Raw genomic sequence first — 22,812 nt, forward strand, 5'->3', positions numbered from 1 at the left:
CCTCCCGGGGATAGTCTGTCTCCAGTCCAGGCTCAGACCAACGAAGCCTCTGACAGCACGATGGGAGGCTGTGTTTAAATACATGGCTCACAAATAAGACTGAGCACCTACTTGTTACGTGAGCGAAAAAAACCAAAACTATAACATTGTTAATTTCAATGCCACTTTTTTGAAGGACCCACATCAATAAAATGTATTACAACGCAGCTCTTAAACTGATTAGATGAATACACTGTAGGTGGAGTTCCAAAAGGGGGGGGGTAAATGCAAACACAAGGCACATTTTTTAACCTTCCCGATGACAACACCACAGTCAGCATGCTTAAATATATTTGTCTGACAACTGAAGACGTTAACTAGCTAAAAATCTTCACGTGGTGAATGTTTATTCTTCTGTGACTGTGCCCAGAATGCAAAAATATAACTGAAGTTGACTAAAATTTAGGATGAAATGGATGAAATATGACATAAAAATGCTCACTTTAGAAGAAAAAGGGATTCTTGGATGAATGTGTGTGTTGTGTGTTGTATAATGCATCCTAAGTCCTCATTCCCTTTGTCAAATCCTCACCTCGTTGGCGTAAGGGCTTCCTCTTCCAATTCATGTCATTGATGTTGAGAACAGAGTACAGTAGTAATCATTGTTTAGTGCAGTAATCATTTATCGTACAGTTGGTTTGCAGTAGAGGAACAAAATATCTATGACAAAAGTAGTCAATCTTCAGTATTCTCCCACTACTTAAAATGGCTCTTACACTTGTGGTTTCTCCCCTCAGCTCTTCCACTGGAAGCACCGGAATGTCTCTGGCCAAGACCACCGTGGACAAGTTGCTGAAGGGATATGACATCCGTTTAAGGCCTGATTTTGGAGGTAGGTGTTGCGGCTACGTCCTCTTTTGGGGGTCTCTGTTGTCGAGGGTATATGTGCACGTCAGGGGGTTGTACACCGTGATATTCACGAGTCATCCCTCTGAAATCCGTCGAAGAAGGGGGCTTGTGGCAAAATATAGGGGACGGCTTTGATGTGACTGCTATCGCGTCATTACTATGCATCTATTCGCATATTGAAGATGGCTGCTCCTCGAGAAGTAGAGCACACATGGAGAAGAGCAGTCAAACACGTTGCTCTTTTAAGACCAGGGATGGTGAACGTATTGATTTTTGATACTTTTCTGATTCTCTGATGCTCTGTTTTTCATGGCGTCTTTGTATCACATGGCAGTTTTTTCTGAGCATTTGATTTGCAAATCAGGGAAAGCACTTTTGCCCCATTAACTTTTATCTTTTATCTTTTTACATCCGCTCTTTAGAATAATGGATGATGAATTATTTTGATAATTTGATGAAAATGGAAGGCGTGGGGGAACAACTCATTAGTGTCATTCGGGCTGATTGTTTTACTAAAACGATTTAACCACAATATATGTTAAGCAATATAAAAAATAGTTGGTTTTTTGAACAGCTTACTAGCCTAATGGCTGATGGCTAATGATGTATGACAACAAAGGCCTACTTTAATCAAAATTAAAGGTTTCCAGAAAAACTATTCTTGCAAATTGAGTTTGTCACCTGTATCTACATTGTGTAGGATGAATTTAAAGATGAAGCTTCCTGTTTCATGGTTCTGACATTGGCATCTGGGCTCTGGTCTGTGCAAGGCCACTCACTGAAGACATCATAACTCAGCGCTGACTGACAGCCACCCTGATGGCTCTAATTGACTGCAGTATATGATTGTACCTAATCATTTCAGCACCAGCTTTTTGGTTTCTGCTGTACACGTGCCCCAAAACTTTGTGTTCAGAAAAGCTTATTGCTACTTTAAAAAACAAAGGAGTGAAACAAAGAGGGCTTTTTACTTCCAGGGCACGTTAACGGAGTGTGATGTTAATTTAATGAGAGTCTGTCGCCACTTGAATTTGCTCTCGCTCTAGTGTTTCATATAAACAAAACATCTATCCTATATGGAAAGATATCAACATGCTGAAAAAAAACCTGCTTTCAAAATTGATGACCATCCCTTGTTCAGCCACAATTACTTCAAATCTTAGTCAGAAATAACAGACATGACATTGAACTTATTGAAAAAATGAATTTGAATGAATGTAGGGAGAGACAATGTTGCATGACTCACCTGCATAATATCGGAACATGCTCTGCAGTCAGGTTATGTGTAAAAAAGCCAGACCGCATTAATACATGATAATGTTCATTGCCTCAATAACTTCACATATTTAATTCACTCTGACAGGTTGGCTTTTTTTTTTTTAAAGCTAAAAAATAATTTAGAATATTTGATATTTTTCAAATTTAACGATTTACATTTTTCAGACAGAATTTGGCCGATTATTATCAGTATCATCATATTCAACATATACAATCTAATTTATGGCTATTAGATATATACTATTCCCCAGTATCTTCTTTAAATAGGCTTGAGGCAGTCAGTTATGCGACCACATCACACTTGATGAGAATGAGAGCAAGCAATGAAACGCATATAGCAGGTGCACCTCCTCATATAACCTTCCCCTGGTTGGGTTCTCTGCCAAAAACAGATGCTCTGATGAAGGCTTGTGTGCCAAAATGCGTTAGCCTGATGTTAGCCATTGTAAAAATATGTTATAGTTGAGGTTACGTCTTCGTTCTGTGTTTGGGAGCGCTGCCATTCCAGAGTTGTTTCATAGATTTGGTGGAAGGAAATGAGAGCAAGAAGCAAAGAAATGTCTCCTTCACAACTGTGTAAAACAGTTAAATCAACAGTTATGAACATTTCAAATTTAAGAAATTTACACTTTGCAGCCAATTTCAGTTTGGGAATTATCAGCTTGCTTCTATGACATATTCACACCTTACTCAGCCAGTAAAAAGGCATTTCAAGTAGTGCTTTCATGACAGTTGGCGGCAACTTTAACTAATCTAAATGACTTTAGAGACGTTATTTTCTTCCTCACCAGCAACAGTTTCGCTCACCAGTTCTACCGGTCAAAGCAGACAAAACGACAAAATGTAACCAAGAATGCTAAAATTGTGTTGCCCATTTTGATAATAAATATGACTAAAAACGTTTTGTTTATGAAATCACGATGAATTATAAAACTATGCATTTATTCTGATCAGACGATTGGGTAAAAGAGGCATATATCTACAGTATTTTTCTGTGTATACTTCTGAAGATATTTTTCAGTGTAAACTAAATGTTGGCACATTTATTGTATCATTTCACCTCTGTGCAATTCTTTGGTTACTTTCATTTTATATCAAACAAACAACTAATGGATTAACGACAACGACACCATTTTGTATTACTTAAATAACTGAGTTCAGCAAAATCCAAGGAAATGAAAGAGGAAGTGTTTTGATTTTTAGGTCTAGATTAAATTATTTTTTGTATTTTACTTCGTTATTAGCAGGTTTGTAATATTTTAGAGATACCTTGACTTAAAAGTGATTTCAACAAACATTTCTACTTCGATGTTGGTTGCTTAACTATTTGTTGGCTGCAGCGCACTATTGTCTACAGCAGCCTGTGAATGCACTGGAGTGGGGAGAGCAAGTTTTAGAGAGTGAGTGTCCCAGGCAGAGAGTAACTGTGCTTTACCCTCAGGCCAGGGGAGCTGTAGTCCGTCATGTCTTTATATTTCCAACATCAGTCAGCTACTTCTGTCATGACACACATTGCTGACGACCTTCAGCTCTCGAGATTCAACAGAGAGGATCTTAATTTGGCACAAAAGTGGACACACACTGGACTGTGGCTCCTAACAGCTTGGCCAACACCCATATTTGATATAAAAACCAACTCAGAGGTGTACATTGCTGGAAAAATATGGCCCTAAATGGTCAGAAAGAGTTTGGCAATAATGCTTCCATGTGATCTTAATGATGTGTTGGGGCCTTACCACCTAGATGATATGCCCACTCTGAAGTCAGTCTATTCAGACCCTGCCCTCTTCCACCCTTTGGCCTGTGAGCCAAACTGGAATTCAAGAAATGAGACTCAGACCCAGATGGCAGCTGTCCCAGAATTCAGGATCTTGCAGGGGAAGCAAATTGTATTTTTTTTGTAATTATAGTTATTATTATTTAGTTTGCAGAAAAAAACCATGTCCTTGTCCTTTCATTATCTGATTGTTTAGATTTTAGACCTTGGATGTAACTTCTTAACATAGAGCTGAATCATAGACCACAACCCCCATGTAACCTGATTGTTACATTACTTAGATTTGTATTCAGCAAGATAACCCGACCACTGCATACCCGGCAAAGAAAGTATAATTATTCAAGGATCGTTTTCTTTTCTACTTTTTTTTGGTACGCATTTGAGGTGTGAGAGTGTAAAATCAAATTTATGCATATTATCATAATGTTATTACTACATAATCCAATACCGGAATTGAAAGATGTGCTTTGTAAGGAGAAATGGCACATATGTTTGTATTACACTCTGCCTTCGTCATTGTTATGTGATTATAAGTTACTCTAAGTTGGCATTGGGTACTAGTAAGGAAATAAGGCATATTATAATAGTGATTATAATAAATTATGAAAGATTATAAAATGTTACAGCTATGGGAATTTGAATACACTATTATCCTTCCAAAAAAAATTACAGTGAGTGAACAGCAAGTATTATGATAATTGACCATATAAGTCATGTGATCAGAGTATGTACCGGTGCTTATAACTACGCTTATACAGTGCTGTAAGCACGATATAACACATTGTAAGAGTTTTAATAATGCATTATAGACATGGAAAGTGCCACCGTAAATGTTTGCTATCTCAGTGCTGTTTATCTTCTCCTATTTAATATACAACCCTAATGAAATAAGGATGAACACATTTTACTTCCAGTTTATCCTGCTGTAGTTATACTTTCTCACACACAAATGTCTCTTGTACCCTAGCTTTAACTAGATAATGAATGGGCAAATACTTAAAAAAAAAAGTATTCTTGGTTAGGCATATGATTCAATGACATGTGTGAGGATGTGTTTGGGTAATTTGGGCCTGTTTGTCAGTTAATTTGTGTAGGGAACTAAAGCTTATCGGGAGTGTTGGGAGAGAGATTGGAACACTGGGACATTGCTAATGGAATTACGAATGAGGTTTAAAAGAGCTCTATTCTTCGAACCACCGTGATCCAAAGCATTGGTTGTCCAGTTCAAAGTTCACAGCCAATCCAATAAGTAAGGACAGTTTGACGTCTATATTGTGGCAGAGTTGTACCACTTGTTGGAGCACTGAATTTTACGGTGTGTTTAGAGACACGCTAAGACAGGCTGCTCTGAAGGGTTAATGATCATGGTGTACAGAACCTTCTGTTCGAGACTGTCTGCTGGTTTTCCGGCCAACCAAAGACTTCTGTTACTGAGTATCATCCTGGTACATGGTTGCCCTCCCTTGGTTTCCCGCCCTTTTCCAGCAGCAGTTCAAACACTGAATAGAGGAGGACCTGATCCTTTGCCATACGTCCTATATCGGCACAAAACAGTGTCTGGAAGAAAAATGCATTCTTTGGGGGACCAGAACGGTTGTACCTCCCTGTGACTGATCGCAAATCGTGGGGGAGATACATTCGGGTGCCTCTCGTTTGAAAAGCCGTAACCAATTGTCTGGTTGCCCGATATTGACAAGGAGGTAGAGAACAAAGCCAACCAACGACTAGTTCTACCATCTCCATTCACGCCTTAGCAGTCTGTTCAAATATCTGTTTTTCTTCATCTGCCCCTTGAATTGTGGATGTTTAAAGTAAATTCATGCCGTCGTCACAACAAAGGGTTTGCAGTCCAGGCCCCTCATCACGGTGGTTTAACAGAGCAAACGTGAGAGCAAAAGTGAAGGAGGGTTTAGAAGATTAAGAGAGACAAGGACAGGTTTGTCTTGTTTCCTGCACCTTCTCATGCCGCGGAAAACCATGAGCTGTAAGTTGCTTTGAGCTCCAAACCCAGTAGGGCCCGGTCTCATTTATGTCAAGATGGCAGACAAGAATGTCTTTAAATTGCACTGAAACCATCTTCATTTGTGACATGACTTACAATTATAGTGTCAGTTTTCCAAAACTGCTCGTGGCAGCACCCGTCACAAAACACCAGGGCACCTGGTACCATCAGTGTTGTTGCCAGGAGACCAGAGAATGGCAGACAGTTCAGACTCAAAGGGTAGAGCCTCCTCACAATAACGAACAGGATCGTTTATACCATCGACCCCTGATTGCTGTGAGCCTTCTTTACCTGTAAGGTCTCCTGTGACGCTGGGGTTCTTGCAAAGCTCTCACTTGTAAACATCCTCCTGTTGAGTTAAACATGTCTTGTTGTTAAGGTATTTATGCTTTTATGGCTGCTAGTTAGTCCCATGTGTACAGCTCTGCGACACTCGGGGACATTCTACAAAATTTACAGTTTGCTTTGCTTTTCTAGTTTACCCAGCTGAGAGGAGTGAACTACAGCTGCGGTTTGTTAAATGTCCTGACAAAGACCTACTCTGGTCGAAACATGTTGGCTCTTTCAATGATTTAGCCACTTAAGAGCTTTTAAAATATAGTTCCTTACTCGTTGTTCTAAGATTTTGGAGTGCCTGGATTGCTTTCCTGTTTATCCCCAACTACAGCTGGCATAGGGATTCTAATGAGTATCGGCCGAATGCAACTAATGTGCTCTTTTACGTACGATGTGGATTACCAAGAACTCTATTCTCTATTCTAGCACAAAAGCATAATCTATGTAAAGCTTTGCATTTAGTCAAGCTATTTGTTGTTCGGATAAAGTGATTATTTTTGTGGGAACATTTTGATAATAATAAAAGGATAAAATGACAATATCCTTATACTTGGATTTTAAATCTTTCATGGTATTTTTTGGTAAGCAATTTAAAGCTAGGGTTTGTAATGTTGATAAATTAGCAAGAGTACGCTAGATTAAAAAAAATTATCCAACCGAAAACCCAGCCCAGTGTTGCCAACTCTTCTCCAATGAAAGTAGCAAGCACCACTGGCTCCAAAAGTCCCTAAATCTAGCAAGAAAGTTGACAAGCAACACTGACAGCCCGTCCTTTCAGGCCACCCTCAAAAGCCACTCCCCCAAATGATCATTATGACCATAAACAGACATGTGGCCCTTTATGGAGGTGTTTTCATCCGACTTTGGAGATGCTTTTATGGATTGACAGAGTGGGAAAGAGCTTGTTAAAAAAGTTAAAGTTTGAAAAATAAATGTAAAAATAAGATTCTGGTGACGCGCGATGAGTCCAATGATTTCATTCAGACCGAATGGTTGGACAAGCTTATGAGAAGTCCTGCAACAGCCACATATACCAGCTTTCTTTCCTTGCTTTTGTCATTTGATTTATTTATTGCTGTCCAAACCTCGCTTTTGTTTGTTTTTTGAGTTTTCCATTATTTCCATTCCCATGCATTTACATTGAGCTTTTTTGTTACACATTAAGAAAGATGCAGAGATTTATTATGCTGCAGTTCAGTCTCACATCCACCTGGCCTTTTGGCAAAATGAAGGTCATGATAATCACAGGAAAACACAAATTCATTCCAACTTCAATTATAATTTTGTATCTATACAAAGACGCTGCATGTCTCTGCATCTATTGATTATTTCTCTGTCGAGTTGTCTGCCATTACAATAGAACCGCCTCTCCTGGACAACACAGCCCACCTTGAAATATTCAAACCCTCTGAAACTGGCACGGTTTCTCTGAAACATGGCTTCAACACATACGTACATGTTGGCACGGTTGGATGGTATACGCTCTATGATGAAGTGGTTTTCGTAAACGTCCCATAAAATGCAACTGAATACATTTATTAAGTAGAGTAATGAAATACATGACCCAGCTAAATCAGTTTCGTAAGAGCCCCATTTAATTATTAACCAGTCTCTCAATGCGTTTACAAATATGGTGTTACCTTGAAGTAGACAATTATTCCAATATTTTTTTATAAGCAACAACAAAATGTACACAGCGATTGTCTTCTTTGCTCATTACTGCATGAAAAGGCTCCTGAACTGCTTGTTCAGTAGTATCTGCTTCCAGTTCAGCTTTCCAGAATTAAAAAACTAGGGGGGTTTGTTCTGCCGGTCAGGGAAAAGGACCGGCTGATCTGACATCGCTTCTGTCTCTATTATTTATTTGCACATGGGAACTGGAATCGTGTAGAGTAATGGGTCACCGGTGGGCAGACTTTCTCAGGATTCCACTTGGAGATCTCAATATTTAAAAACAGAATAACAAACGTGACGTCCAGTCAGTTGGAGGAGGTAACAGGAGCCAGCTCAGCCCTCACCTACCTCGGTCACACAATCGTCCTTCTGGAGGACATATGTAAATCAAGCTGTCATCATCACGGGAATGTGTTTTATGATCTCAGGCTCAGCTTCCACCATTAACAAAGCATGACGGGTGACATATCGCTAATACTGTGAACATGCCATTCTTTCTAAGTGCACGACATTTCTGGACTTCAAAGAACTGAATTTGTTAACATCTATATTTACAGTCAGCACTACAGCATTTTATGGATAGTTAAATGTGCCGGGGTAGGATCATCTTTAAGAAAATGAGGCTGTATATATATATATGCTACCAGGCATGGCAAAACATGTGTTGAAATACAAGTGCTGATCATGAAAAGCATTCAGTGAAGTCCCCCACTAAATATAGTTGACTAATGTCCCGGGGCTGATCTGAAGCAAGCACTTTTGAAATGGTGACTTTGGGGTGAGCTTGTAGTCATAGAGAGAATGTATTTAGAAATGAGTAACCGGACGTATGCTGTGCTGTAGAATACCAGAGTAGACTTAAGTCATTTAGCAGTACATTGATGTAAGCAGAAACAAATGTATACAATTAATAACATCAATATTCTTTCTGACATGAGTACACCACCTGAATGTAATGTTAATTAAAAAATTAAAACTGCTTATGAAGGTCATTATCTACATCATTAAGTGGGAGGTGCTACGCTGAAAACATTTCTTCGCTACATGATCAATGTGCGGTACATACCACGGTCTTTAATGTGATTACAGAAAACTGCACGTCGCAAAACATGCAACATTATAGTGGGAAAGAAATCACTCAGCAATGGGTGTGAAGCTCTTAAACTGATTAAAGTACACATATATCTTCTCCTCTTCATTACATAGAAAAGCCAGAGAAAAACACACAAAAAAAGTTAGCTTGTTGGGTAGGTTTTTAATAACTAACTAATCCGCTTGCTGGTAAGTTGGTGTCAACACATCAACTGCAACTAAAGAGATACGTTGATTTAACTCGGACTGTGATGCAACGCGTTGATAATTTCACTTCCATTGCTTCTATTTAAGGCTCAAGTAGATGACAGTAGACGACAAAGGTTTGCAAAATCATCAAAAACAGTTATGAATAATGTTGTATAGCAGTCACGATTGCTCTAGAAATTGCATTTGTACTGTATGCAATGTATTTTATGCTAGTCAGCATTTTTTTGCAATGGTTGTTGATTATGTCAGCATTTCACATTGTCTTTCTCTCCTTACTATACTGAACATGGAAAATAATTTAGATTATCAGCACAAATACGGTTCTCTGATGCTTCCCTAAGTTACTCTCCCTCCTTACTTTGTCCTTGTCTGGCGTAATAAACAGTGATACTGGCTTAGTGTGTATTAAATGGTATTCTGTCAGTTGTGCAGCAGAGAGAAAATGAATTTCGCCGAGCATACTGTTGATGTGCATAAACGGTGAGAAACTGGAGAGCCTGTAAATGTCTAACAGAGGGTGCTGCACCGGGGTGATTTATGGAGTGTTGTCATTTGTTGTAGATAGCCCTGCAGATTTTAGAAATCCTTGTGACTGCTCAAAAGTGAAAATCTGTTTTGTGATTATTTTGGATAACTTCAAACAAAAACGCTTTCAGAGGTGCATGTGGAGATGCAAAATGCTTCCGTACAGGATGTACCTGAATTAATGAAGGTTCACTTGGGTATCTTTCAGGCAAAAGAGACGGGAAAGAATGTGTCCTGTCCTTGGACTGTAATGTCACATATGAAGCCTCGTGTGAACATTCAATATCAACATACTCACTTAGTCCTAAGCACTGTCAATGTAATGCTTGTAGAATGTACTGTAGATCAAGACATTAGATATCGACATCACCCTAGAAAAGACATATTGTAGCAAGAAATTCAGAAAATATGCAATGAGTGGAGAAAAAAAACAGGAACACACGACAGTATAATATCATAAAGTACAGCCTTAAAAATACAGTGTATTTTAATACAATAACACAAGAACAAAATGGAGCTTTACAAATATTGCTGAGCTATTGCATTACATTGTAGGTACGGTAGTGTTGCCCTGTATGTAGCCAATCAAAAAAATACAAGTTTAATGTTGTTGTTGTCTAAATACATTTCAGTTTGCACAAGGGAAGGAATTAAAAAATATGATAACTTAACCACCAGGATAGTCTGATCAGGTTCATTTTATTTCATCAGATGTGCAAAATACGAGAACTAAAGGATTTTGCATGTCATTGTCTTTGGTTTAGATTCTTTTAAAGCCCCATTGTTGGGTTTGGTTCTGCACAAATTGTACATATGCGCTGCATATTAATGTATGTGGACTTTACGTATATAGGCAAACTCAGCTCGTGTCTTCTAATGTGCTCTCACCTCTAATGTACAGTACGTTGAAAGTCGCCTTCATAGCTGCACAACAGCACAGCTGTCTCTCAAGGCTCCATTATGACTGAACTGAATATTTATCACAATGTACTGTTGAGGAAGTTGACATGAGCCTTTAATGGTTCCAGCTGAAGGCGCATTAGCGTATATATTTTGCAGTTTAACGATCACAGAACATGAAAAAGCCTTAAAAGGGTGCCAGGAGTACAGGGATGTGAGAGCCTGACTCTATCTGTAAGGCAGCTTGTAGCCGTAACTGTAAGCACCTGATCCCTGGCCATATAGGCGGCATTCATTTCACCACTGCCTGTTCATCCTGCAGCCGTGTCATCAAAGCATGGTCACCTGTCCCTGTCTGCCATATACGCAGCCTGGGTTTTACTGATCTCATTTCCCATTGACCCAAATGAGCCCCAGCTGCAGCTTGATCTTGTTTGTAATGGAAAAGCAGTAAATGTAGCCATGAAACTGCAGATCAGTTGCAGTGAGACTGGTGAGTAGAATGGACACTTAATTGACCGAATATGAAAGAGAGACCCCGGACATGTGAGAAAAGCAGGAGCTGCAGCACTTTATGTTCAGTTTCTAATGTACTCTACTGTATGTCACGGAAGTGTAATTGATCTTTAAGGCTACGCTTTGTGTCCTATGAGGTAATGGACTAAATGCTCTTCACATACTGTATGCGTGCAGCCATTTACAAAAGCGCTTCCCACACGGTAGCTTTACCCTCTGCGAACATGACCGCTGATTGATGCGTGCAGGACATCGGCTGCAATCTGCATTTTGGCGGCTACAGCCATCAAGTGATGTATGGCAGCAGTTCTTTCAAGACCAGTGGACGCTTTTGCAATACTGAGGACAATCTCTTAGTGTGTGTGTGCTGCCACATGTCAGATGGCGGGCCGCTTTGCGTACAGGCGGATAGCACAGGCCGTCGTAACTCAGTCTCAAAGTAATGCCTATTCAGCGCAAAAGAGGAGTGTGTTGTCAGAATCCCAGGATGGATGCTGGGACATGAACAAATGGTATCTATCCTGATGAAGAGAGAACGCCCCGTGATATATTTCAGAGGAAACACAGGAAAAAATGCTCAAGCTGGGCACTTTTCCCTTTTCCTTTCACTTAGATTTTCCATTTGAATTAAATGAGGTGTGTATATCGGCAGGCAGAGGGGGGGCAAGGGTGGTGAGATATAGCATGCAGGAGAAAGGACATACTTCATCTTCACATTCAAAGTGTTGTTTTCAGCAACTTTGAAATGAAGGAGAAAAATGCTGATAGAATTGCACTGGGATGTATTGCAGCGGACTGCAAACTACAAAAACCCTGGGTCAGACTTTGGGGAGGCATCCTGCATGCTGGGCTTTTTTCCCCCCATTTCCACTCTCCTCTTAAGGTCCCCAAGGACACACTTTTTTTGAATCTGCAGTGATTGATGGGAGGTGTGCCCTTGACAGGGCCAGGACAGGCTTGCCAAGGGCAAGATGCAGCTATCCAATTGTTTCACGTAGATAAACAGGGAAAGAAATGTAATTTACAGCATCTGGAGATAGATGCTGTCATCCTCACTACCAGGAAGCACGCTTAAAAGCCCACCTCGTTATTGAATTCCAACAGCCGGGCCGTATGAAACGGGTTTCCACATAACTATGATTTGTGCATCGTGCAGAGTTGGAGGGAAAACAAACGGGATGAGAGAGCGTAGATGTTGAAGTCAACAATATGCGAAACATTAAAAACATAAAAGCTGGATATTGCGGTTCACAAATACCCTTAAGGTCAGAGATCTTGATATTAAGTGGCCGTTGTAGTTGCATCCTCTCTGATGTTTGGCCTACTGTGTTCACTACTATACTAGTATCCATCTACATACTATCTATTCTTTGACTTTGTACCACTCTCTCATGGGTATGCGATTGCTCAGCATATATACTAGAACATTTTGCATATTCAACCACTGTTTGTGGTTCATCTGTGAGTTTAATCCAGTTGCAGTGTCATGTCTAAAATATACAGTCAAATGTTGTTTGTCTCCGACAAAAACATTAATTTCAAGTCAAGATGAAATCGAAAAAAAAAATGCATTTTTAACCATTTGAGGTCACATCCCCGGTGATGTTGTCGGCCTATTTAACAATATATGGAAAACATTTACAAAAAAGCAATTTCTTCATATTTCTAAATCAAAATCCAATCATCTCTTCTTCCTGTAAAACAAAATATGATGTGCGCCTAAGTAAGCCGGTACCAACCACTTTCAACCAATAATATCATGACGTCCATTCATCAATTAATCTGCAACTTTCAGCGATGTGGGAGGTGTGTGTGTGTGCGGAGCCACAGTCCTCTGTACCTCCATATTGTGCTACATTCTAAGCCCGCCCACTTTTTAGCTGTCCATTTAAATGCAAAGGATTTGATTACAATCCCTCTACTAACTATACACAGCTCAAATATTCTGTTCCTCTCAGGAACACTCACAGTACAGACGCTAAAGACGCTCTAACCTACGTTTCTACTGGGACTTTAAGGACGCCACAAACACGCGGTAGTTCCAGTCAACACATCGGTCACCATTCAAATTTGAACTGCGGATAACCATAGCAACATAACTGTCTGCTTTGTGCTGCGTAGACCTTGGTATAATCGTGATTGTGCACTCTGAGGTGCTCTGGTAGAGAAAATAACCTAGACACCATTTTGTGTTTTGTCACTTACTGTACATGCAACTGTATGTGCTGGTATTCAGTGTCAATGCAGGAAGCAGAGTGATATGCAGGTCCAAGACGTTTCACAGTAGTTGCCAAAATTCATCCACACTTTAGTACTTAAGGTAATGTATTGAGACATTGAGGGTCTGTCATATGGATTTTGCATAGATCCTTACTTAGGCTTACATAGCATACAGAGCATGACTATAGACAGATGGGGCCCTGTGCGGTTGGGGGTCCCGTAGAGAGAGAGTGGGCACTGTGACAATGTGTTGAGCAGAGAACGGGCCTTTGCTATGGATACAGATTGGCACCTTGAAAACCCTCCTGTGTTCAAAGAAGAATTCAGTTCAATTAAAAATGCCGCCATTTGCTATATACGCCCTCGAAAAGACAAATTTTATAATTTTTTCAGTCAGTAGCAATCTATAACAAAATGATATGCTTATTCTACATAAACAATAACAACTATAAAGAAACTATAAAACTAAAACTGTAAATTAAATGAATAACTCCTTATTTTCTTTGGCATTTTGTCATACAGATATGCAATGATGATTGCTGAGTAATGTTGATGTTGTAAAGTCTGTATTTGATCATGTGACGAGAGGATACGATATACGGTAGCTTTCTGTTTGACCTCTCTACTTTAGCCTAAGGAGCTCATTCGACTGTAGAATCCAACACAACGTGGTAAAATATGTATTCACCAAATGGTGTGTGTGTGTGTGTGTGTGTGTGTGTGTGTGTGTGTGTGCTCCCTACCTAGTAACCAGTGCGCACTGGGGCCCGTCGTGACCACCTTGCACCACTGATACAGCACATTTTGCGGCGTATGATCCCTGTAACTACCTTGCAATGACAGCTGCGTTACAATCATGCGCATTAACTTAAAATAAAGCCGTAGCTCCAAATATTGTTATCATAAAAAGTAAATAACTCCAGCCGCTGGCTGTTTTTTGGCACTGTTTTTAAAGTGCATGCTTTCAAAAGATGATCCATTATTCACGACTGGTTTTGTCTGGTGGGTACGTGGACGTCGCGGGTACACTGTGGCTGCTCTTATTGAGTCTCAGATTCAGTCAACGACCACTACGCAAACATTTGCTCACACTTAAACGTGTGTTCTTGTGTCAACCTGACGGGCTGTTTTTCTGCTGATTTGATCGATAATCAGATGGCTCTATTGATGATGTCTGTATAGTCGAACATTCTGTCCTTTTCACAGCATCGCTGCTGTGTACATCATACATGTAGAGTGTAGTCCAATGTCTTCTGGACTGCTGTCATTTACTACCTGCAAAGTGCTCATTTAGTTTATAATTGTTGCTGTCTGGTCTCCATTAAGAGCATCTGGAACAGATCCGTCCATTTTGCCTCTACAGTTCGAATATAGACGTACGGAGCTGACGAGCTAAACTGTCTTCCTCCAGTCACACGGCACACCTTCTCTATTTCCCTCCGTCTTTGAGCACACAATATCACTTTTCCTTTTGATTCCAATTTTTCCATTTGGTCTCTGTGAGTATCTTATCTTGTTGTCCTCACTTTACATTTATGTGGGTTGTTTTTGATATACTATTTTCTCCTTGTTTTTGAGTCTGTCATTTAGAGCCTGTTATCCAGCTCTGTTGACTTTTGTTTGTCACGCTGTTTTTTCTTTGTTTTGTTTGAGGTGAGAAGGTTTTTGTTTTTTTTGCGTTTCTTTTTTTATCTCACCTGCACAATGTGACTTTCTCTGTTCCTTTGGTGTCCCATCCTTTCATGTGCAGATAAATGAACTCTAAACTCTAGATGGTGGTGCGTGAGAAGCAAAGAACATTAGTCAGATGCATATGGGTAGAAAATATTATGTGACGCACGTATTTCTCGGATTCAATATTCTCATCACTCTCTTACATCCTGGACTGGTCAAGTTAGTAACGTTCATTTTGTAGCTGTCATTTGTAGTTTTCTTTTAAGCCATTTGTTGATGGCAGGCCTACACAGATATGACGGGAACACCCAGAATCTTCATGGCATTGGAGAGATGACATGAGATCAGGGGAGATATATGGGGGATGACATGCAAAGGTCTCGGGCCAGACGTGAACCAAGGACGTTGCCATTCATCGTCGGTGCCTTAACCCCTCAGCTTCCAGGGCGCTCCAGTATTTCACATTTCATGGTCTATGGTTGCCTTCCTAAAACATTCTTTGGTCGCTGTAATTGTCATAACGGCTTGAACTTGAGTGGAAAGAATCAGAGGTAATAAAAACATGTTCAAAATGGCAGCCAACAACATGATCCCCTTTTCACTTGCACGCACACCAGAGTTAATGTAACGGTCACAAATTAATATATTAATAAAGAATTCATTCATGAATCCTAGTCTCTTGAGACACATTAGCCATGATCGTTGAGGAGGATCTACACATAATTACCACAGGTTAATGTTATTACGCAGGCAGCTTCGGCAGGACTTGCCATTACACGGCACGCCACTGAAGCAACTGGGATTTACTGCACATGTAGGGTTACTCAGGAGATTAGCTTTGAAGGAGACAGAGACTGTAAATATCTAAAAATCTTTACCTTTCCCACTTGGTCATCCTTCAAAATGTTCACTTCAAAATCATAAAGGGACATGGAAACAATGGCATTGATTAAAACTGCCAATGTGTGACCTGCTGAATAAATCAGGTCTGTAAATAAATGAATTAGAAGTTGGACCATAAATTAATCATACACTTCTTTAGCCAATAAGTTTCCAAATGGCTTCAGGGTAAACCCTGTTAGGAGGACACTTTGTCCTCAAATGCCCGCACTGTACTTGGGCTTTTTGTTATTTATTTATAAAGGAACTAACCTCCCAGGGTCTTCTTTTTTTAATTTGAGTTTAAAACATTAACGTGACATCAGACTATCTTGTACCTTACCGTCCTTTGTTTGTGCAGCACATGGCCGTCAAATCCAGCTCTGCACGTCTTTTGACGGTATAAAGCATATGTCCATTTGATGATTCCCCTTTGCTGTTTCCAGTAAATACATCTCACCGTTCAACTGAAGCTTACACGAGAGCGGACATGCATTTTTGACTTACTTCCATTTTTAGATATTTCCAAAAAATGGACTAATTATTTCACATCTCACGCAATATAATTGCACTAAATATTTATTTTATGCTTTTAAACTATATTTTATTTACCTGACTAAGCTGAAATATACTAAATGAAATGTAATTAAACGAAACCTTCTATTGTAGTTCGTTTTCCATCCCTTCGGAGTACTTTAATAATGTTCCTCATGGGATTGTAATTTACGAGTTGGAAAGGCAGCCGTTAATATGCTTAGTGTTTCATAATTCACCGACAAAATCTGTGTATGTAAGTAGGAAGCATTGTTCTTATGCATGCAGCGTCTTAGTGTGGAATCAAAGTAGGTTTCATATATCAGGTTGGAGGTTTGTGACAGGATAGGACGATAAGATGAGGCCACCTTTACTTATCCCCTGTCTCTCTGGCTTCCTGTGATGTACTGCCTCTGCTCTCCTGTTTTACCTCATCGTTTTCCTTCTCCTCTGTCCTCCTTCACTCGTCGCGCCAGAGCTGCTTTAATGATTTCCCGTTATTCACCAGCTATCACTAATCTTACCTTGTGGTTTCTCCATCCATACAGTAGTTGCCATAACAGTGTGCTGTATATTTAGAGCTGTTCGGCAGCGTTAGTGATAGAAATTTATTACCCTCAGATAATGCCGGAAGCTGCATTCATGCCATGTAACTTTTATGTGATTCGGAAAGTCCCATCGAGATTGAGAGCTGTTTATTCAGGGAGAGCTGAGTACATGCTAAAAAAGAATACAGAATGCAATATATAGTAAACAGTCAAAGTAATAAATATAATAAAATATATACAGTATCATTCACAATTACATGCATGTAATAATATGTTCAAGGGGGGATTAACAATACTAAAAGCATGGCGAGGGTAATAATCGTATTGGCTCAAAGATAAATAAAAAGTTACGCGATCATTTTGAAGCATTTGAAAGTTTTCTGAACAACAACTTGTGACTTCATATAATAATAGAAACGGATTGATATAGAAGGTGTCCAGGTTATACGACTGAAGTTGGAAATTAATTAGGCGTCAAGAAAAATAACATGAAGCAGAGCAGCAGAATGAATCGCTGCGTCAAGACAGTTGGTCTCCTGCTGGCCTGTTGGGCAATAAAACTGAGCAGCATGGCTTACATCAAATCACACTGGGGACGCGACTACAAATGCTGAAATATCAAGTGTACCGTTTCCAACATTAACCTTTTTACTGCAAACATAATTATAAAACAACAAAACCCTTTTATATCTTCCTTTTTTTTAACTCTGTTTTGCCCGCTGTTAAACTCTAACCTAAAACATCCGAGTCTGTTCATCATCGTCTTCATATGAAAACCTTAACGAGGTGTAATGCTGTACTGCGTTACATATATCGAGTTAAAAGCACAGAATGTCTTTGACTGATTGAATGGTTGTATTTTTTTTAATATATCCTTTATTCAATCAGAAAGGTTCCAATGAGATACAATAAAGTCCTGCACTAGATGAGCAGCGCTTAAAAAAGGTTTCATATACGTCCAGAGGGGGACGGATCATCATGAAAAGTGTACCAGAGCACAGCAACAGACACAAAACATACAGGAATCAGAGGTTCAAATAATCAAAGCAACATCGTTGCAACAACATTGCCGAGAAAAATAGATTTTTAAATATTTCTAAACATGTCAAGAGAGGGAAAAGATTTCAAGATGAAGTTTGTCGTACAGCTCGTTTTCAGCTATTCCTGTCATATTCCAGTTACCCAGCTCTGTTGGGGTGATTGGGACCATGAGGAGAGTTTTCTCTGATGGTCTAATGTTATAGCTAATATGTCAGTAAACTGTACTGTGATATTTTACCCAGTCAAGCTTTTGATGAAAATGAAAACCTAACTCGATCGGGATATTTAATATGTATTTATATAAGTGGCAAATATGAATTTAAAGTATCTTTTTTCTATATCTATTTTTCAGTTTGTAAGGCTTTCAAAGCAGGGGACAGCATTGCTGTTGTGAGAAACAGTGATTGCTGAATGTCTGTATATGAGAAATACATACAACAGTGTTTCCTAATGCAAACAAATGACAGTGGAGGTGTAATATTGTACTTTACCAATGTCTTACCTTCTGTACTGCCACGCAGTGAGCAAGCATTTTATTTTGAAAAGGCTACCGCGGAGCACTGTGGATGGGAGACAATAGCACGACTTATAAATGTTTTTGAATATTTATTAAGACCACATGGCGGCTCAGCGGTTAGCGCTGTCGCCTCACAGCAAGAAGGCCCTGGGTTCCAATCTTGCCAATCTGTTGGAGACTGTGATCTTTCTGTGTGGAGTTTACATGCTCGCTCCACGTCTGAGTGGGTTTCCTCCGGCTGCTCCAGTTTCCTCCCACAGTCCAAAGACAGCAGGTTAGGTCAACCGGAAACTCTGAATTGAATTGCCCGAAGGTGTGAACGTGTTCGTCAGTCTATATGCGTGTTGTCCCTGTGATAACGGCTGGTGACCTGTCCAGGGTGTACTCTCCACGACCGGTGCATGCTGGGATATAGGCTCCAGCTCCTCGCAACCCTGAAGAGGAGCGCGTAGAAAATGGAAGAGTATTAAATTATAAAATAAGTATATAATGTAAAAATATTCTTCTTCATTTATGGCTATAAAGAAAAATAAGAGTTGATATGCCTTGCCTATCTATAATTTTTATTTTTTGTTGATTTCTGAATTGCGAACTAAATACAGCACCACGCAACCCAAGTATTCTGTGAACGGATATTTAAGGTCCCGAAGGTGCAGCATGAATAAATTCACAAGTTCCCTATATGGGGAACTCTCAATGTACTCTCAATGTATGCCATCCATATAACCAACTAGGTAAAAGCATGATGATTAGTCCAATTCTATTGATGATATGTGTTCGTAACCAGCCTTTAGGTTCCACATATACTGAGATCTAAGTGAACACTTTTTGAAAAATATAATTGCCAACTATGTTTCAGGATATTAGGAAGGGTTTTACATACCCATTGCTGATGTACACTACCCTAAGTTAGGATGTTAGAAGTGTCAGAGTTCAAACTCAAACTTCTCACATTTACACAGGAGCTCAATTGGAATATCTTAAGCGTCTAAACCTTCCGATAAGCTCATTACAGCCAAATGTAAATGTGTTTCCCTGAGTGATCATGATCAGAAATCACTTACCAATGTAGGCTACAGTAATGGAGTTGAGTTCAATTGACCCTTCATAAACACTTTTAAAACATAAACATAAGCAATTTACAGGTGTCATTGTTACTTTTTTAAAGATCTTAGTCACTGTCGATGCCTATCAAAGGTTTTTTAAACCTTTTCTGCCTTAAAATACAATTGCATTGGTTGCTTTCCGCCGCGATGGAGAGAATAGATGAGGTCACTGTATTAAATGCAGGGGGAGAATTTGCTGCGACGTAACGTGTTCTCTTTGTTAATTTCTTGGTAAAAAGGGCTTCACGAGGGCAGCGGCCATTGAAAATAAAGACAGCAAACACAGACTCGACTGGATAAATCATCATGCTCCTCTTGCAACACTGTGGGGGAAATGCTGCACAGTTGCTATGGAACCCTGTGTTGCTAGGCAATGGGTTGATTATCAGAGGTTTTTTTTATGTAAGAGGCAGAGTGGTGTTTTCTTCGCTTTCTACCAAATTTGCTTTCAAAACTGACAGTTTTTTTTTACAACTGACAGGATCTATGGAATAACAATGCAACGCTGTCCGCCATTCAAATGCAATTCATCCAGTTTGATAGATTCACTCTCTCCGGACTGGAGTTTGTGCCGCACTGAATATTCAAACGCTCCATATTTACATGAAATGTAAACACCATGAAAGGTTCCACTGGTAAACATCGATGTTGGGGAAGAAACGGTGCTTCTCCTTCCAATGTATACAGCACAAAACCGTATATATGTGACTGTAGCTTCTTTTAGAAGCCTCTTTAATCTGATTTCATCACGTGCCGGTGCTGAATGGGGTGCATCGAGATGTCTTCTCGTCGGCTGAAAACTCATTTTTCTTGGCACAAGTACAGAATCAACCCAGATATGCCAAAAGATTTAATTCAGTCCCTAATCTCAGCACCTGTTTGCTGGTAATTTATGCTGCTCCATTTATTAAAATATCCAATTTATAAGCAGTGGAGATGGTGAGGGAATATCATAATGTTGCCCTCTTGTGGTTGCATTCAGATATCAGGCTGATTAAGTCTTTTATAAGTGTAGAAAGTAATCTGTTTATTTTTATTGTTGATGTTGATTGTCTTTCTTTTTTTTAAACAGCTTTTGCATGGCACCTTTCTTTTGTTTTCAGACATGTCATGAGATTAAAGGGTAGGCTGAAAATCACTGCAATTTCTAAAGCAGACATTATTAATGTTCATAGTCTAAGAAACTATGGATGTAATACCCTTTTGAGGTTTGCAAGTTTGCCAAATACAAAGCACAAGCAATGGATATCAGCAGGGAGGTCCGACTCTCTCCGCATCCTCCTCACATGCTTTCTGCGTCCATGTGGTCTTCAGATTCCATCCATAGTCTGACGAGGGACTCCTCCCCTACTGCCCTTACGTCTGATGAAGCCAGCAATTCTTCAAATGGCAGACATATCTTATATTACATTTCACAAGACTAAAACTAACAATGGTCACCCTAAAGCCAGAGTAAGCAAAGGCCTGATGTGTCTTGTCCTGCCAAACTCCATTAAAAAGTCTAAACATTAAGTGTTGCTTTTTTTTTATCAGTAAATGAGTATACAGGCAACGCTGGCAAACATATGAACCATCATGCAGTGTTTCCATTTAAGTGCAGTGCAAGTTTGTTTGTTTGTTTATTGGCAAGATTCTAATACATATATAAAGAAACCAATATCTGAATAGGAACAAATATGTGTACAGTAGGAGCTTTGGTTGACATTGACAATCCGTCATAAAAGCACTTGATGATTTGTGCAAATTTTCCAATTTGAAAAAAACAAACAAACAAGATGACCACTTCCTCACACTGAACTTATATTGTTTTCATATGAGCTTCCATTACCAAGGAAATCATTAAATAGGCCAGCCTCACCGCCCACCACAGTTTAGCTTGTCTGCCCTGAGGCTAGATGAGACCGTCAGACTTGAAGCGGAATGTGGCAACACATTGTTGGAGTTGAGAGGACAGCATACATACATAATAAGCGGAGAAGGAATAGGATGAATAAATAAAACAGCAACTGTCAACAAGCACTGGAAACACGATGAGCCTAGCGAGATGCATGACTGGCTGGTTTTTTGATCCATCTGGGGAATCTAGATCTGGAATCTAGCAGCTATCGTCATCGCAAAGGTTCCCAACCGCGCTACTAATTCCCTCATCCGTGATCCAGGTCAATCATCCGATGCAGACACGCACTTTAGATGTTGTGAGGATGGTGTAATAATTGTAAACTGTTACCATGGGGATCATCAGGGAGGCAGCACCGTTCAGTAAGCACGTAATGTAAATGCTACAGCGTTTAGTTTCAACATGCAGCCATGTTAGTATTATTAAGGAGGCATTCCCCAATAAAGATAAGAGGAATTAGGCCCATGACACCCTAGAAGGCTAAGCTGTAGTTATTTCCCTGCTTACAATATGTACACAATTCCATCAAGCATCATTGCTTTTTTGAAGAGTGAATGCCATTTTATTATGCACTAAAAATACCAATTGTTTTGATATGTTGTTTAATTGATCACTTTTCGTTCTGCTAGATGGCTCTTTTGGGACAAGGTACTGTCAAAGCCATTAGCATATAATTTATACTCTAATAGGAAGGATATCGGCTGAGGTAATGATATCCAGGGAAGCCAGCTATACCGTTACACCATCGCAGAGATTGATCATGAATGATATTTTCATTAAAGGACTAGTTTGTGTTTGTTAAATGTCCTCTCAGTAAATGAAACAGCCTGAAAACAGATGCCGTAGAATAGTACGAGCACTTTCAAGGAAGTTGGAAAATACCTCTCCCTTTAGAAAACTCTATGTCAGTTTCTCAATCATTTTGCACTTAGTGATCAATATCTCATTGGCACGGAAGTGTATGGTGGTCGTCTTTTTTTCTTCTTGTTGACTGTCGATACACTGTCAGTTCTCCAGCTCTCTCAGCTCTATAGGAATTGAATGTACTCCATGACTTGATTGTGTTGCTCCCAGACCTGATTCTCTTATTCTATTTAATAATAGTCCCCTCTGTTGCCATAGAGGAAGCTGGAGGATAAACTGAACGTCCTGACTTGCTGCTCACCCCCAGAAGCCCCACTGCTGCAGCAAACAGCAT

The 22,812-nt window shown here is 39.7% G+C and overlaps 1 protein-coding gene across 1 annotated transcript in view; it reads left to right on the forward strand.

Annotated features, from left to right (window-relative positions):
* The first annotated feature begins 798 nt into the window (after positions 1 to 798).
* gabrb4 (gamma-aminobutyric acid type A receptor subunit beta4) overlaps positions 799 to 22,812 on the forward strand; it is a 45,134-nt gene continuing 23,120 nt past the window's right edge. The window contains exon 1 of the mRNA XM_076101707.1: positions 799 to 871. Within this exon, the coding sequence (XP_075957822.1) occupies positions 799 to 871 (73 nt within the window). The remainder of the gene's footprint in view (positions 872 to 22,812) is intronic.

This window comes from Anarhichas minor, unplaced genomic scaffold, assembly GCF_050575085.1.
Source record: "Anarhichas minor isolate MPS153535 unplaced genomic scaffold, ASM5057508v1 ptg000027l, whole genome shotgun sequence".
Lineage (NCBI taxonomy): Eukaryota > Metazoa > Chordata > Actinopteri > Perciformes > Anarhichadidae > Anarhichas > Anarhichas minor.